A 14240-nucleotide genomic window follows, 5' to 3' on the forward strand; every position below is an offset into this window, starting at 1 on the left:
GATCTCATGTAGCAATGGTAATTATCTAGTAGTTAGATGAAAATATAAATAGTCATAAAATATGTTCTATACTCTCATTATATTACATATGAAGAAGGATATTAACATCCCTGCTAAATTGTATTTTAACAGTTTTCCTAAAGACGGGCTAAAAACATTTAATAAAGCGAAGTACAAAATGTGTAGTAAATATTAGTAAACATAACATATTATCGCCTCGCTCTCGAAATAAAATATGACAAGATTTGTTAGAAACTTTTATTTTATTAAAATTGTCGAAACATAATTGGAAGTTACATAATCAGACTAGTTAAACTATTTTACTTTAAAAATTAGAATAAGTGATAATAAAACTGAGGATTCTTCGTTGGATTCCTGTTGTTATTTACATTGTTCCATAATTAAACTTAACTGGTCGAGTAGAACTGGATATATTTAAAGCGAAAATCCATTAAAAAATAATTAAAATCTAATTATTATAAATTTAACTTTATACAAGTTAAGAGGACTAACTAAGGCGATATTAGTAGTAAAGTAAGAGTTATAAAAAAGCAGACGATAATATATATATAAAAAACGTCATATTTTTTTGAGATAAAGAAAAAAAAACACTGCAGTATGTACAGAATGTTTGACATGCTTCGTTGCTATTACTCATTAATCCATTTTCATGTAGATTTTCCTCAAACATTCGGTATTATATATTATCACAGACGTATATACAAAAAAAAAACAAAAATAAATACACAAAAACTTGAGATAATATGTACAAAATACAATATCATTCTGGCAAAAAATTATTGTATTTTATCCCAAAAATTTACCAAGCAATGGAAGATTAAAAAATATAAAACCGTATTTGAGAGTGTTGTTGTTTTTTAGATCAATTTTTTAGGTCATGGCATTATTGTTAATTGTTTCTAGTTTCGTTGTTATTACACGCGCATAATTAATTGCTTATTGGAGTAGTAATTTTATAAGGGCGGCAATTATAATAACGGGTACAATGGGGAGTTGCTTTGCAGAGGAGTTCTCGGCTACTATCGATGTGTACTTCTGTTCTTCTTTGAGTTCTTGTACTAGATGAGGTTCATCGTTCATGGTCTTGTAATATCTGGAAGAAGATAGATATAATTTAATTATTTTATTCTATACATATATAGAAGAATAATAGCAATTTTCTAATAAATATTTCGTATATTGACATTTTAACGGTGTAGTTAAGACTTATAACTCTTAGGAATATTGTCTCTCTGTTAATGGCTCTGTATTTTTTAATCATTTTGAATTTCTATCATCGCCAAATAGGTAATTAGTTTGTATTAGCTTCATGTGCTCATTTTTTAACTTTACGATATAATTCTGGTCAATACAAAGTCATTAAATAATTAATTATGAAGACATAAATGTTGTCTTGTAGACCATATTTAGGCAATTTACGATGGCTCCAGACTGCGTGAGAGTGCGAAATGATTCCTGAAATTCATTTTGGATCTGAGCCGGTGTTCTCCAAGGATTGTCCTTTCTTCTATTGATTTTTGACATAGTAGTGGATGCAATTATGTGAAATGAATTTATAAACAGACTTGGTGTTCAATATGATGATTTAAATTTTCAACCAATCCAATGTTCCTTGGTATAGCGCCATATTCGCTGATATAGATATTGTAGGACCATATTACTTGATAATTAATGGGAAAAAATTAAAATATCGATAGACGGATCGCCTGTTATTGCAAATGTAAATGGGATACTGTTAAAGCAAGTGCAATGGTTGAAGTAGTTGGGATCAGCAATACAGGAAAAGAAGGTGGGAGATTTTGATTCTCCAAAATGATGGGCGAGGAAGAGATGAAATATTACAACCAAAATTCAAATGGATCACTTTCCAATGCTTATCTTGCCAATCCTTCTGTATTGCTCTCTTCTCTATTGTTTTGATATCTGCTTGCTTGAGGTCCTTTATGTAATACTTATGGCAAATTCTACATGTTTGCATCAGCAAATTGCAATCAATACAAAACACAGATTACAGTCGTTACAATTACAGAAATATTATGACCGATTGCCAACTCGATTCGAAGAAATCCAAAGGAGAAAATTGCAATGGTTTGAACATATTTGTCGGATGATTGATCATAATCATAGAGAGTAAATTGAGTAAAATTCCCCGAGGCCAAAGGTGAAGAACATGCAAAGTTATGCAACACCAACAGCAGTATATTAGTTGAGAAGTAGACACTCTCTCCGATCGCCGGCTAGGCATTTATGATAATGATGATGTCTTCTAGATAAAAATATCTTTTTGCAAAGAGTATTTCGAGGAACAAATTTGAAATCGTTTAATTATTATACTATTTTTATTAAATTAATAGATGTTATACTGTATTAAAAGTAAAGTTACTATACACAACTTTGGCCTATCTTTAATTAATTTAATTTGAATACGGTTCATCTTAAAATTTGCTGTCTTTAAAAGAATGAAACGACTGAAGAACGTAAAATTATCATAGCGTGTGTTATTGACCAGAATATAATTTGTCCAGAAGGTTCCAAATCCCAATGAATAATGTCTAGAGAATATGTCGGGTGATTTAAGCTGTCCCATTTTATGGTTTCAAGTTAGGATTAAATATGTTGACCAACATTGTGGACGAGCATTGTCTTGAGCCACTACTTAGGCTTCAATTTCAAAACTAAATGTAGTTCCAATAGAAAAGCTACAGAAATTAATACTATTTCAATAATGAATATTTCACTCAATAGGTGTAGTAATCTTTTTATCAGTAGATTGAGTAATTTAAGAGAAAAAGTTAAAGATATTAATTGGCCAGCACAGCTGTATTTTTATGAGAAGTACCTACGTCATTCCAATAAATCACAAACACTTCAGATACTTTATAATATACATCAAGCTATTTCTGAAATACAATACAATCACGATTAATTCACAATATGCTGCAAAATTTAGTAATCTACTAAATAAACTTATTTTATTTCAATTATTTAAAAAAATGAATCGTTGTAGTATCAATAGGGTAATGAAAAATGAACCAACAGATGGCCCACTCTATATAATAAATTTAAGTTATTTTTCTTAAGTACCTTATAGCTGTGCGGTTTTAGTTATTTATTGGCTATTATAATATCTTATTTATATTCAAACAATATTATATGGCATGCATATTATATGGCAAGCTATATCATATCTTAAAACGATTCAATTATTTTAGTTAAAAATACAATAATATTGAAAATAAAACTTGAAATTGTTGACGACTCACGAACATCGTGCTCTCACATGATCATAGTGAATACCACGCTGAATCATGGTTGCTGTTTTTGAACAGTCGAGATATTGCCCATAGTATTTTTGGAAGTCTTAAATGCCTTAGTCTACATTGGAATAGTTGAATTGTTAAACGTTCTCTGCGTAATTAATAGTGTAATAATCGTATTATCGGGAAATAATCGTAGACCTTGAATAAATGACCCGCGTTTATTTCTCCCACGTTCACTCCTGAAAATCTTTCTTACTTTATATATAATTTGTAGACAGTTTCATGTCGAACTCATGAAATCATCAAAATCGCCCTTTAGACTTAATTAATATTGCTGTTTGATTTGAAGAAATCTACACTTTTAGAATTTATGGTGTTCTTTTGTTGTTTTGCCGTGCCTAATTGTCGAATTTGATTCCATCCATTCAAAAACGGCGATTTTGATGTCAGTAACGAATAGCACCCTGAATGTATTGCCAGACCTGTTTGACAAAAACCTAGCGCAAATTTTCAACGAACCTTCAGACAGCATTTGGTGAATTAAGAGTTATTGCAAGAGTTGTGGGAAGGTTTGACGTGCGTACTCACTAGACATAGAATCTTCTGATTACTGGTTGTTCCAATAGAGGCAGTATAGCTTTGCTGGTATTTTTCCTAATGTAAGGCGTTGAAATGGTAAGGAAGTACTAAATATTAAACCAACAATGTTCTTTAAATATGGCTCTATCCATCTTGCCAGATAACAGCTATAGGATTTTTTTCTTGATTTGATAAATATTTATTGTAGCAGCTTTACTGGATAAATGTTTCATAAAGTGGAAATATTATAAAAATAAATATAAGCAATTAAAAGAAAGATGAAAAAACAATATCAATGTATAATATTTAGAGAATTTGCAGTTCATACAGCTTTGATCAACAAAACACTAACAATGCAAAGCAGATCTTAATAAAGGAAAGTGTTCTTTTATTATTTCTCAAAATATCTTCTAAGTGTGGTGAAAAAACAAAGTTTTTTTTCTTCCCCCTTAGCCAAACAAGTACAAGCAACAAAACAAAACAAGGGGGTATCTTAAGAGGACTTTTCAAATTTTACGTTATTTTCGGAAACCCAAAATAATAATGAATTCCTCAATTCATTGATATGGACTTTTACACCTAATCCTATACATATTGGAACATACAGGATTGAAATTGCCATTATTCAAGAAGTTTACATTTTTAATGAAGCCTTCATTCCAATTTCAAAAATGATGACCCTCATGAACATAACAATTGGCTTAGAAGCCTGTGTTCACTGTTAAAAGTATTATTATCAAGGCTTAGACTGCACGTAATTTTACCCGAAACTTTAAACATATTTTTCTAAAAACTACTTTTTAGAGACGGTTGATATAATATCTTAAGATCGACTTAATCGATTTACTTGAATTTTAGTGTGATTTTTTTCTATACATCTCTATCTATCCTTTATAACAAAATTTGAACTTTTACTATTGTTACAAAGCATATAAATGTCAAAAAATTGTGAACCTTTTTTTTTTCGAACAGCTGTAATATGATGAAAAAAATATCTTACTTTGTAGGCTAGCTGATTCCCTCTAGATTAAGTATTTTCTCTTCTTTTGGTTTCAGATTACTACGAATATTGTAATCGGATCAAAAAAGGCAATTTTTTGAGACACCCCACTTCATTAGCTTGTCACTGTTTATAATAAATAAACCTTAATAGATAACATATTTATAGACTATGCAAAGTTTTTTTGTATACACGTCATCAAGATGTTTAATGTATTGTCTGCCGCAATTTTAAATTCGTTTCAGAGTCAGACAATAATATCCTTCTCATTTTATTCTAGCTAAAAAGAGACAGAATGCTGTCTGATAAGTTGTGAAACCGAGCTAGCCTGTCAAAGTCGTCCGGTTGTCAAATGTACGCGAAATTATTCAAAACATTTTATTTACGGGTTATAAACCTGCAAACGTTGTTTTAAGGCTTTGTTTTAATACATTTCAAAGAGTCCCGGTTTTTCTTGAAATATATTTTTAGGGTGTTGCAGCTGCACTGAATATTAGTACGGGCAGGATCTCTAAAATATCTCAAAAAACAAAAAACAATATAACCTTAAATTCACCAAAAAGAAACCGTCCTTATGAGAAACGGATGATAAATCAAGATCAGCTTGATGTTCGCTGTATCAGAATTCAAATAAACGAAATGTATAAAAACAGTAAGTAGTTTTTTAAATCGAAACATAATACAATACAATTATTTTAGAGAAAATTGTTAGTCTTAAAAGTATCTATAAATAGCTGAAAGATATACAGCTATTTAAGAGATGTTGAATATCCCTTCGTATACTGTTGGGTAATATAGGATTTAAGTAAAGATAACCCACGAATGGGTTTAATGGAACTTGCAGACATTGCTTTTGAAAGAATGCAATTTCTGAAAACATAACAAAATCAAGGAAGAAATATTATATGAATTTGTATACGTAGATGATACGTGGATATTTTAGAATGGTACATTGGGTCACTCATGGCCAGATGATAATAAATATAGCGTAAAGGCAACAAAAGTTGATGGAAAAAGGTAAACGTGGGAATAACTATCGATTAGGTTTTGTTAGTCATAACATTTATTAATAACTCATTACACACATAACTATACGTCATGAAGAACTACTTCATTCTGAAAACAGGAATATAAATAATATAGTTTTATTCCTGGTGCAGTATTCCATAATTGTTTTTGCAGTGGTTTGAAAATCAGTTTTCAAAGAACCTGGAGTAACCATCAGTTATTGTTATGGATAATATCCTAGGAAGTGCATCAACAAAGGCTGCAACTAAGGAATGACTTAAAGTACATAAAATAAGTTTTAAAGAAGCCATGTTAAAGGATGAACCATTTCAAATTGCTACTAGATAAATATAAATGAAATGTTTTATTGCGTCCCTTGTAAATTACTTTTTTAGAAATAAGCCTGAAAAAAGATGTACAAGGGATCAGGTGGCTGAACAATATGGTCACATAGTAATACGACTCTCTCCCTATCACTGTATATTCAATCTAAGCGAGTGGATATGGGGGGTAGCAACGACTTATTATAATAGACATGCTGGTCGAGAAGGATATTCCATCAAGTACTGTTTGGAAGTGTAGAAGGAAGCATTGTCGACCATAATACCTTCGGTTTGGATGAACTCGATAGGAAGGAAGTAATTGATAAATGGTGGAATCGTGAACATGCTTTATACACATTGCAAATTAACAGTTTTGACAGTGATTGACTTGGACAGTTACTCGGAAAGTGAAAGTGACTAAAGGAAACTTTCAGGATACGTAATAATACTGTGCAATGCTGGAAATTCGTGAGATAGAGTGATGTTAGTGGAAACAGCTAAAGGTATGCACATAAATAATAGAATATAACTGTAGAAAATGGTTTTGTAGGGCGTGAAAGATTTCCATGCAACGATATGATTGTAATTGTTCAGAATTTAACATGAACATTAGGTTAAAATGTATGAGGAGAGAATGAATACTGACTATTTTGTAGATATGGTAAATGCGTTAGGAAGAATTCAATGATTAATTTTATCAAAACACCACCACACACCATCGAAAGAACCAAGTACTAAACGTAAAAAGGTAAATATGTTGTCGAATGAAAGTAAAATACATTACATTAATATATAATTGTTAAATAGATGGATTAGGCCTCCAGGGGGATACCACTATAGAAAAAATATGCCTAGAACTCTACCTCATGGGTGGTGTGGAAAAGAGTTCAACATAAATACAATAAAACAACTCTAATCTACAAAATATTATACCTGTGTTCTTTAATTGTAGTTTTAAGTCCTTCGATAATATATGCATCAGATGTCCTATAATGTTAAAATAAACTAAATATGTTTGATAACATTTTTTCAATTATTTTATTTAGATTAGAATTTTGTTGTATGTCAAAGATTAACTGAACTAAGCCTCAGAGTTGATGCGGCAACATTGTGACGTTTTGACGTCATAAATTTAGATATATATAAAATATATAAAATAACTTTGAAGAGGCTAGAGTAAAAATGGATAGCATAAATCTCTTAAAAACGAAAAAGGAAACTGTTGAAAACCATTCGGATTTTTTCAGTTTGCAATGTTACTTTTCAATTCAATAAATTATGATTTATTAATCTTTTTAAATTAAATAACAGTCTTTTATTTCAATTTTAGCTTAAAAAATGTTATCTCTTTTAATTCTTACATTACTCTCTATATTGAAACCATTCAGACAATCAGTGACCGATCTGTCGACTAACTCTCTTCGAGCAAGTCATCGGTATTCAACAGAACGCACCCGGTTCTTTGATAAAACTTCCATTTCGTATAAAACATCTCGCCGAAGTAGGCAAAAACTTATCCTTTTTAATATATCCAGAATTCGAGTCATCGCCCTGCACAAACCCTCTCGTTCCTTCTCGTCCTCCTCCTCCCGCGCCCCTGTCCCTATTTGGCACGGTATTTCCAAAAACTTTGTCAATAACATGGCGACGACTGCCAAAAAATCGCGCGGTGAGGGACTGACGCGGTGGGAGAAGAAGGAGGATCGAAAGAACGCAAAAACTTGCCTGACGTCCTCTGACAACTGATTGCCGACTATCAGCTTCTTGTTGTTGTACATTTTCGTTTGGTTTTTCACGATCTCCTCGAAAGTCTCACCGCCATCGCCGTCGTAGTTCACCTTGATGAAAGACGTGATGGTTATCTCGAAAATCTTGTTAGGGTCGGCGGGCAATGCGGAGACCTCCCTCTTCCTGCGGCCGTAGCCGATCTGTCCGTCGCTGCATTCGATCTAAAACAAACACATAGTATTCATTAGTAATTATTATTTAGTTTGGTAATTACCATTTTTCAGTAAAAACTAACTTTTTTAAAAATATATTTAATATGTGATTGGATTAATTATATAAGAGATAAAAGTTTTTTCTTTTTAGCATGGTTGGTATTGCAATAGCCATGGCTATATTAACTACTGATGATAGATGTAGATTCGAATCTTGTTAGCTATTTGATCACCGATATGAATGATTTGTTTGCGATTAAGTTATATTATATTTATGTGTTTTTATGTTTTTATATTTATTATTATTAAAGGATTTTAAATTAAGAGTGGATATGTTCTGATATAGTATTAAGGTTGACCTTTCACCAGTCGATAGGTTTGTCGCAGAGCCCACGTTAAACAGGTCTGAATTCAGTCCAGAAATTTTTTTTTAGAATTTTCTAAATTTCGTTCCTTTTTAACTATTTATATTTTTAACTATATATATAACTTGATTGCTGCTTACTAGAACATTTTTGATCAGATATATGCAAGCGCGTAATATTTTATATGTTCAAAGCTGATTTACTTTTTTGTATATTTGTTACTGCTTTGCAGTCTTAACGATAAACTAACAAGGATCAAATAATGCAGGTATAAAAACGTAGTAAGAAGTAAGCAAGAAGAAATGTAAAGTATAAAATATTGATGAAGTTAGGTAAAAATAAAAATATAAAATATAACTTGCCTTCTTTGAAGAAATCAAATAATATCATTTTTAAATATCACTTAATTCCGAGCCTAACTAATAAATCAAAAATTTTTGGTCAAAATTCAAATATAATTATTTGGATATTTTCCTTCAATAGTGATGGAAATCAATCCAGTGCTCCTCTAATTTTTACATATCATTTTTGTAAGATGTTTTGTCTTTGTTGTGAAAATAGGCTTCAGCTTCATTTATTGTTTTGAGGTCTGTAAATAACCGTTAATCATTGGGAACCAGAATGTATTGTATATTGCAGAGCTATACGAAGCACAATTTTTTCAATTTCACTATTTTTTTAGCGAAAGCTTTTTTCGTTAAAACGAGTGTAACTGTAAAACTGAACTCCAGATTATCGTTAACATGTCACGGTGTATTTACGTTCCTATTCTAAGGCGGTAGCAGAAGAGATGGACTAATTTTTTAATTAAAGTTCCAACGTTTGTCATTATCCAGATTGTTTATTTCATGTTGTATTAGAGTAAAATAATATATTTACAGTGATCATTTTGAATTGTCAGTTACAATATACCACAGGAGACCTTATTAGATAGATTGACAAAAAAGCAGCGAGAGTTAATTAACCTCCAATTACATATTGAATCAATTCGTATGCTAGTTATTTTTCCATCGTTTGAATATATTCAAGCTATATAAGGGTTTCCATGCTTCAAAAAAGCAATAGTCCAGTCCAGTGCCGTAAAGGTCATGCGATATAATGTAAGTCAATGATTCATCTCTAATGTACATATTATAGACTGCTTTTAATGAACCATTTTCTCTTACACCATTCTCCAGCAGGAATCGACATGAACCATTTTTTCAGATATGCGGGGTCCAACTAAATTAGTCGATCATACCGTGATATCGACTAATTTACATGATGATCTTGATTTATAAGATTGCTTACAGCATCAATTACGATTAAGCAGGTCTAAAGTATTAAGTTTGTAGCGACCTTGAGGCATGTCGAATTTTACATCGTGGAATAACGGTCTACAAAATACCCAGAAATATAATCCCAGATGTTGAACACGGGCGGGGTGCCAGCAGCGCCAACTAGAACCCGACAACGATTAGCTGGCAGCAACCCCGAGACGTTTATCTGGGATGTTATTGAAGGGTATTTCGGTCATTCAGTGTTGAACCCTCGTTTGGTTTAGACGTGCCACCATCGACTGCCCAAGCCTCGTCTCCAGGTAACACCGCTGCCGTTTTATCATTTGTATTTTTCACATTTTGTTATATTGCCAATAAATAACGGTCACATAATGTAAACACCACTGTATCATTTCGTTTTACCTCCATTCACTGAGCCACATCATTTACCCTAAAAGTTTATCGACACTTTTTTGTCTTTTTTAAAATCACACATGACAAATAGTGACAAAACTATCGTACTTGACACTACATACAATTTAGGTTAATCCTCATAAAATTTAATTGCCGGCTTGGTTGGTACAGTGGTCATGGCGACAGGACACTCGCGAGATCGAATCCTGCTGGGGCATGGATGTACTTTATGTTTGTGGTTGTAATTCTAAATATCTTTAGAGGCAACAGTGGGAAATCTGACAAAGAATAACCATCCCAGTCACGCCGCCAGTAACCAGGCTGGGTAAGACCGAATGTCTTCAGTAGGTCATGCCCAGATAAAACCTCATATATATTATATATTATATATGATACTAACATTATTTTTTAAAAATATTATAACAATCCAATTATTTCTGTAGTTTCGCGTTTAATATAAAAACGATATGAGAGGATAGACTAAATATACTCGTAAACGAAATGTAAACGTCTCCAACATATTTGACAAGTAGAGTTAGGAAAACGGGAGGAATCAGAATAAGTATAAGTTTGTACCTCTTTTACTTTCTCTTTTTTTTTTTCGTTGTGCCCCAGGTCGAGAGAACGACGGAAAAGAATGAATTTGTTTTGTATTAGTTTGTGTTTGTTTAACCAAATTAAATTTACTTTTCATACAGTTTCGATGTATGTCTTATATATACATGTAAATCAGGTTTTATTTTCATGCTGTAGGTGATGGTTTATAACATTTTTATGCTAGTAAATATGTTTGTTTTTCAGTTTCAGAATTACGTTTTGCTTTGAAAATTGAAATTTTTTGAAATTTGTCATAATTTTCTTAAATTTAATTCAACATTAAACCTGATTTCCTGGATCACCATTCTGAGTTCTATACTATCGTTCATCTAACGATACAAGTTCCTCTTCAGGATTGAGTCCACTTCAGGTTGCGAATAATGTGTTTTCCATCCGGTAGTTGTAGGCCTCTGGGTTTTCATGGATATGTAGCTTTACTTTTTGTTACTCGGTGAAATTTTGGTTTTAATCTTTGATCGTAGGTGTTCCTAAATTCCGATGAATGCCTTCATTGTGTATAGATCAAGATGAATTGAAGGCATTACATAACATTTTATTCTGAAATATTTTAATTTGTCTTATATTTATATTGCTGTGAGTGATTCAACTTCACAATTGTATAATATATAGCCATGTAAATTTAATACTTATATATTACTTATGACCTTATTATATACTAAGTTTTTAGATTTTTTTGAAGAGGCTAACATAGCCTTTATATATAGCAATATATTTTCAGCTCGGCTAAATTAAATGTTTTCCTTACATTTTAATTAAAATCCAATGTCATAACTAAATACTTAGCATTATTCGCATTACAATAGTGCTATTTAAGTTCAAGACCGGTCAGTTATTTCCTCGTATGTTGGTAAAGTTGATAGGACGAAAACTTGAGTTCATTTTATTTTATTCCTCATTGTTTAGGTATATATATATATTGCAGTGACCTGAAGTTTCTTTATAGAAGCTTCTTGGTTTTTATCTATTGATAATAGTGCCGCATCATCCTTGAATGTAGTTTTCTTAATTCAATCTAGTTTAGATATATCACTGGTTTAGAACAAATGCAGAATAGGCCCCAGAACGTTACTCTAGGGCATCTCTGTACGCGTTTCTTTCAAATCAGAATATTCATCTTCTGGTGTGATTCTGATGAGTTAATTGTAGATATAGTATTATAGCTGATATTGCTGATTCCACAATATCAGCAACACACAGAAAGGCTTTATGGCCATTAATATTCCACTTAACCTTTAGGCCAATTAATATGGCTTCTGCATCATTATGGATGGGTCTTCTGGACAACAGTTGACTTTTTCTACATGGGGCTCTAGTAGCAGGTTTTCCTCATTAATCACAATACGTTACAGAAAAATCTTTATTTTTTTTTGTGGAAACGCAATGAAATCTGGATGTTGAAACATATGACAAACGGCTGGTTTCATCATGTTGTAGCCTTTTCATCATATTTTGTGTCTTTTTCATGTAAGATAAACGTCTGGAAACAGTTAATTCATCAACTGCAAAGCCTTGAGCTTCTGTTATTTCAGTTTTAAGGGTTTTCGTCGAATAAGTCTAATAATTCATTTTCTTTGAACTCTCTTGGTTTTCCAAGTCGTTTTGTAATTGACACAAAAATCACCACATTTAAATCGTTGAATCAAAAATCGACATTTGAGATATGATGAAGCGGCATCACCAAAAGTTTCTAAAAGTGTGTTATGGACTTCTGCAGCAGTAACAATAAAGTTATTGAACTTCGAAAATACAATTTTGAAGATTCCATGACTACTGTCTATTTATGCCGATTAATTCAATAACACTAAATGAAAATTGTTATTTCAGATAGAGAAGTGTTAAACCCATTGAATTTAACACTTAGGTTACATTTGCATAGATTGATATTTCTGATATTTACAAGTAGATATTTAATAATCGTGCATTTATGTACTACATGAGATATACTGAAGGTAATCAATATTTTTTAAATAAAAATATCTTGTGTATTCATTAAAATAAATAATAATTTGAAGAGACAATATCAGGTAAATACGATGGTTCATAAAGAATTCCTATATATGTCGCTTTTGTGTTCAGTTTACAAAACAAAATTTGTACAAATATGTCTATTAGGTTTAGCAAAAGAAGAGGATACCAATAGTATATAAAATTGCCAAATTTAAAATGCCATACCGTAAGATCCGACATCTGTTAATAACACAACCTTCATGTATTTGAGAAGATTTTAAACATTTTCATTTTTTTTCTATTCTAGTTTTCTTCTATCGGCACGATCAATAGTATTCAACAATATTCATATATCAGCATATATGAATTCCACCAACGAGGATCTTAAATCCATGAAGAAGTGATTAAAAAGTTGTATATCCTACTATCTGATCTGATCGATATTATTAATTCATCATCAGGCAGCAGATAAACTCGTTGACGACTATTTTATTCCCACAATCATTGTTCATCGAGCATATAATTCTATTGCAAAACAGTAGATATATGACGACGATTGAAAATTAGCTAAAATAATAGCAGGGGATATATAAGCAAATAGTGGAAACACCTTTTTAGGTTCCATAGGTTTGCGGTGATGCCCTTAAACCCGCAGTAGGAAAGTAAATAAAAGGGAAGGTTTGTCTGTGATGCTCAAAGTCGTGGCTCGTTCGGGATGCTCCCAGTCGAAGGACTTGCTGGGTCCCGAGCTGGCGTGCGGGCGGACCGCGGAGCCGCAGGCAGCTCCTGCGTTCCTGTATTGGGACAGAGTGTGTAGAGGGGCGAAAATGTAGGGAAAATAAAAGTTAATGGGAAGCAATTGGGAATTGGGATTCTGGCTTGGGATTATACGGTATTGAGACTATTATACGGATTCATAAATAGCACAGGTAAAAATAAATGGGACATGAATATAAAATACAAATAAAACCATAACAGTGAACAAAAGAATTAGTTATTGATTATCTCAGATGAACACTAGGTTAAAATTAAAGAAATTAATTAACAGGTTTTTTGAAAAGTCCCCGGCGTGATAACTGATATAATATAAAATCCATATATATAATATATAATATTAAATCCATATATTTTTTTAGTTAGCCCTAATACTAAAAAGATGCGTGTATAAACTTGACAGCTGTCGGATTATTACTTTGTAAATTATAGCATTTTGAGTGAAGCAACTTTTGTTATCGTGAAAAAAAATATGATATAATATATTTACGAGGGAAAAAAATACAGTTGAGCAAAAACTTGGCTTGATGCCGAGTTTCCGGACACTGTTCCAGGAAGATTAACTATCAAGGATTAGTATGCTAAGTCTAGAGCTGGTGAAATGACCACCGAAGACGGTGAATGCAGTGGACGCCGAAAAGAGGTTGTTAACGACGAAAGAATTATAAAAATCCATAAAATGATAATGAATGACCGTAAATTGAAATTGAATGAAATAGCAGACACTCTAAA

The 14240-nt window shown here is 31.9% G+C and overlaps 1 protein-coding gene across 1 annotated transcript in view; it reads right to left on the minus strand.

The window, feature by feature from the left end:
- Positions 1-244: 244 nt before the first annotated feature.
- Positions 245-14240, minus strand: part of qsm (Zona pelucida superfamily protein qsm) — a 220937-nt gene continuing 206941 nt past the window's right edge. Inside the window, exons 6-7 of the mRNA XM_076403308.1 lie at positions 7917-8140; positions 245-1114 (exon numbers count right to left, since the gene is read on the minus strand). Coding sequence (XP_076259423.1) covers positions 958-1114; positions 7917-8140 — 381 coding nt within the window. The 3' untranslated portion in view covers positions 245-957. The remainder of the gene's footprint in view (positions 1115-7916; positions 8141-14240) is intronic.

This window comes from Rhynchophorus ferrugineus, unplaced genomic scaffold (genome assembly GCF_030347505.1).
Source record: "Rhynchophorus ferrugineus isolate W39M unplaced genomic scaffold, kcgeb_rfMv2 rfM4, whole genome shotgun sequence".
Classification (NCBI taxonomy): Eukaryota; Metazoa; Arthropoda; class Insecta; order Coleoptera; family Curculionidae; genus Rhynchophorus; species Rhynchophorus ferrugineus.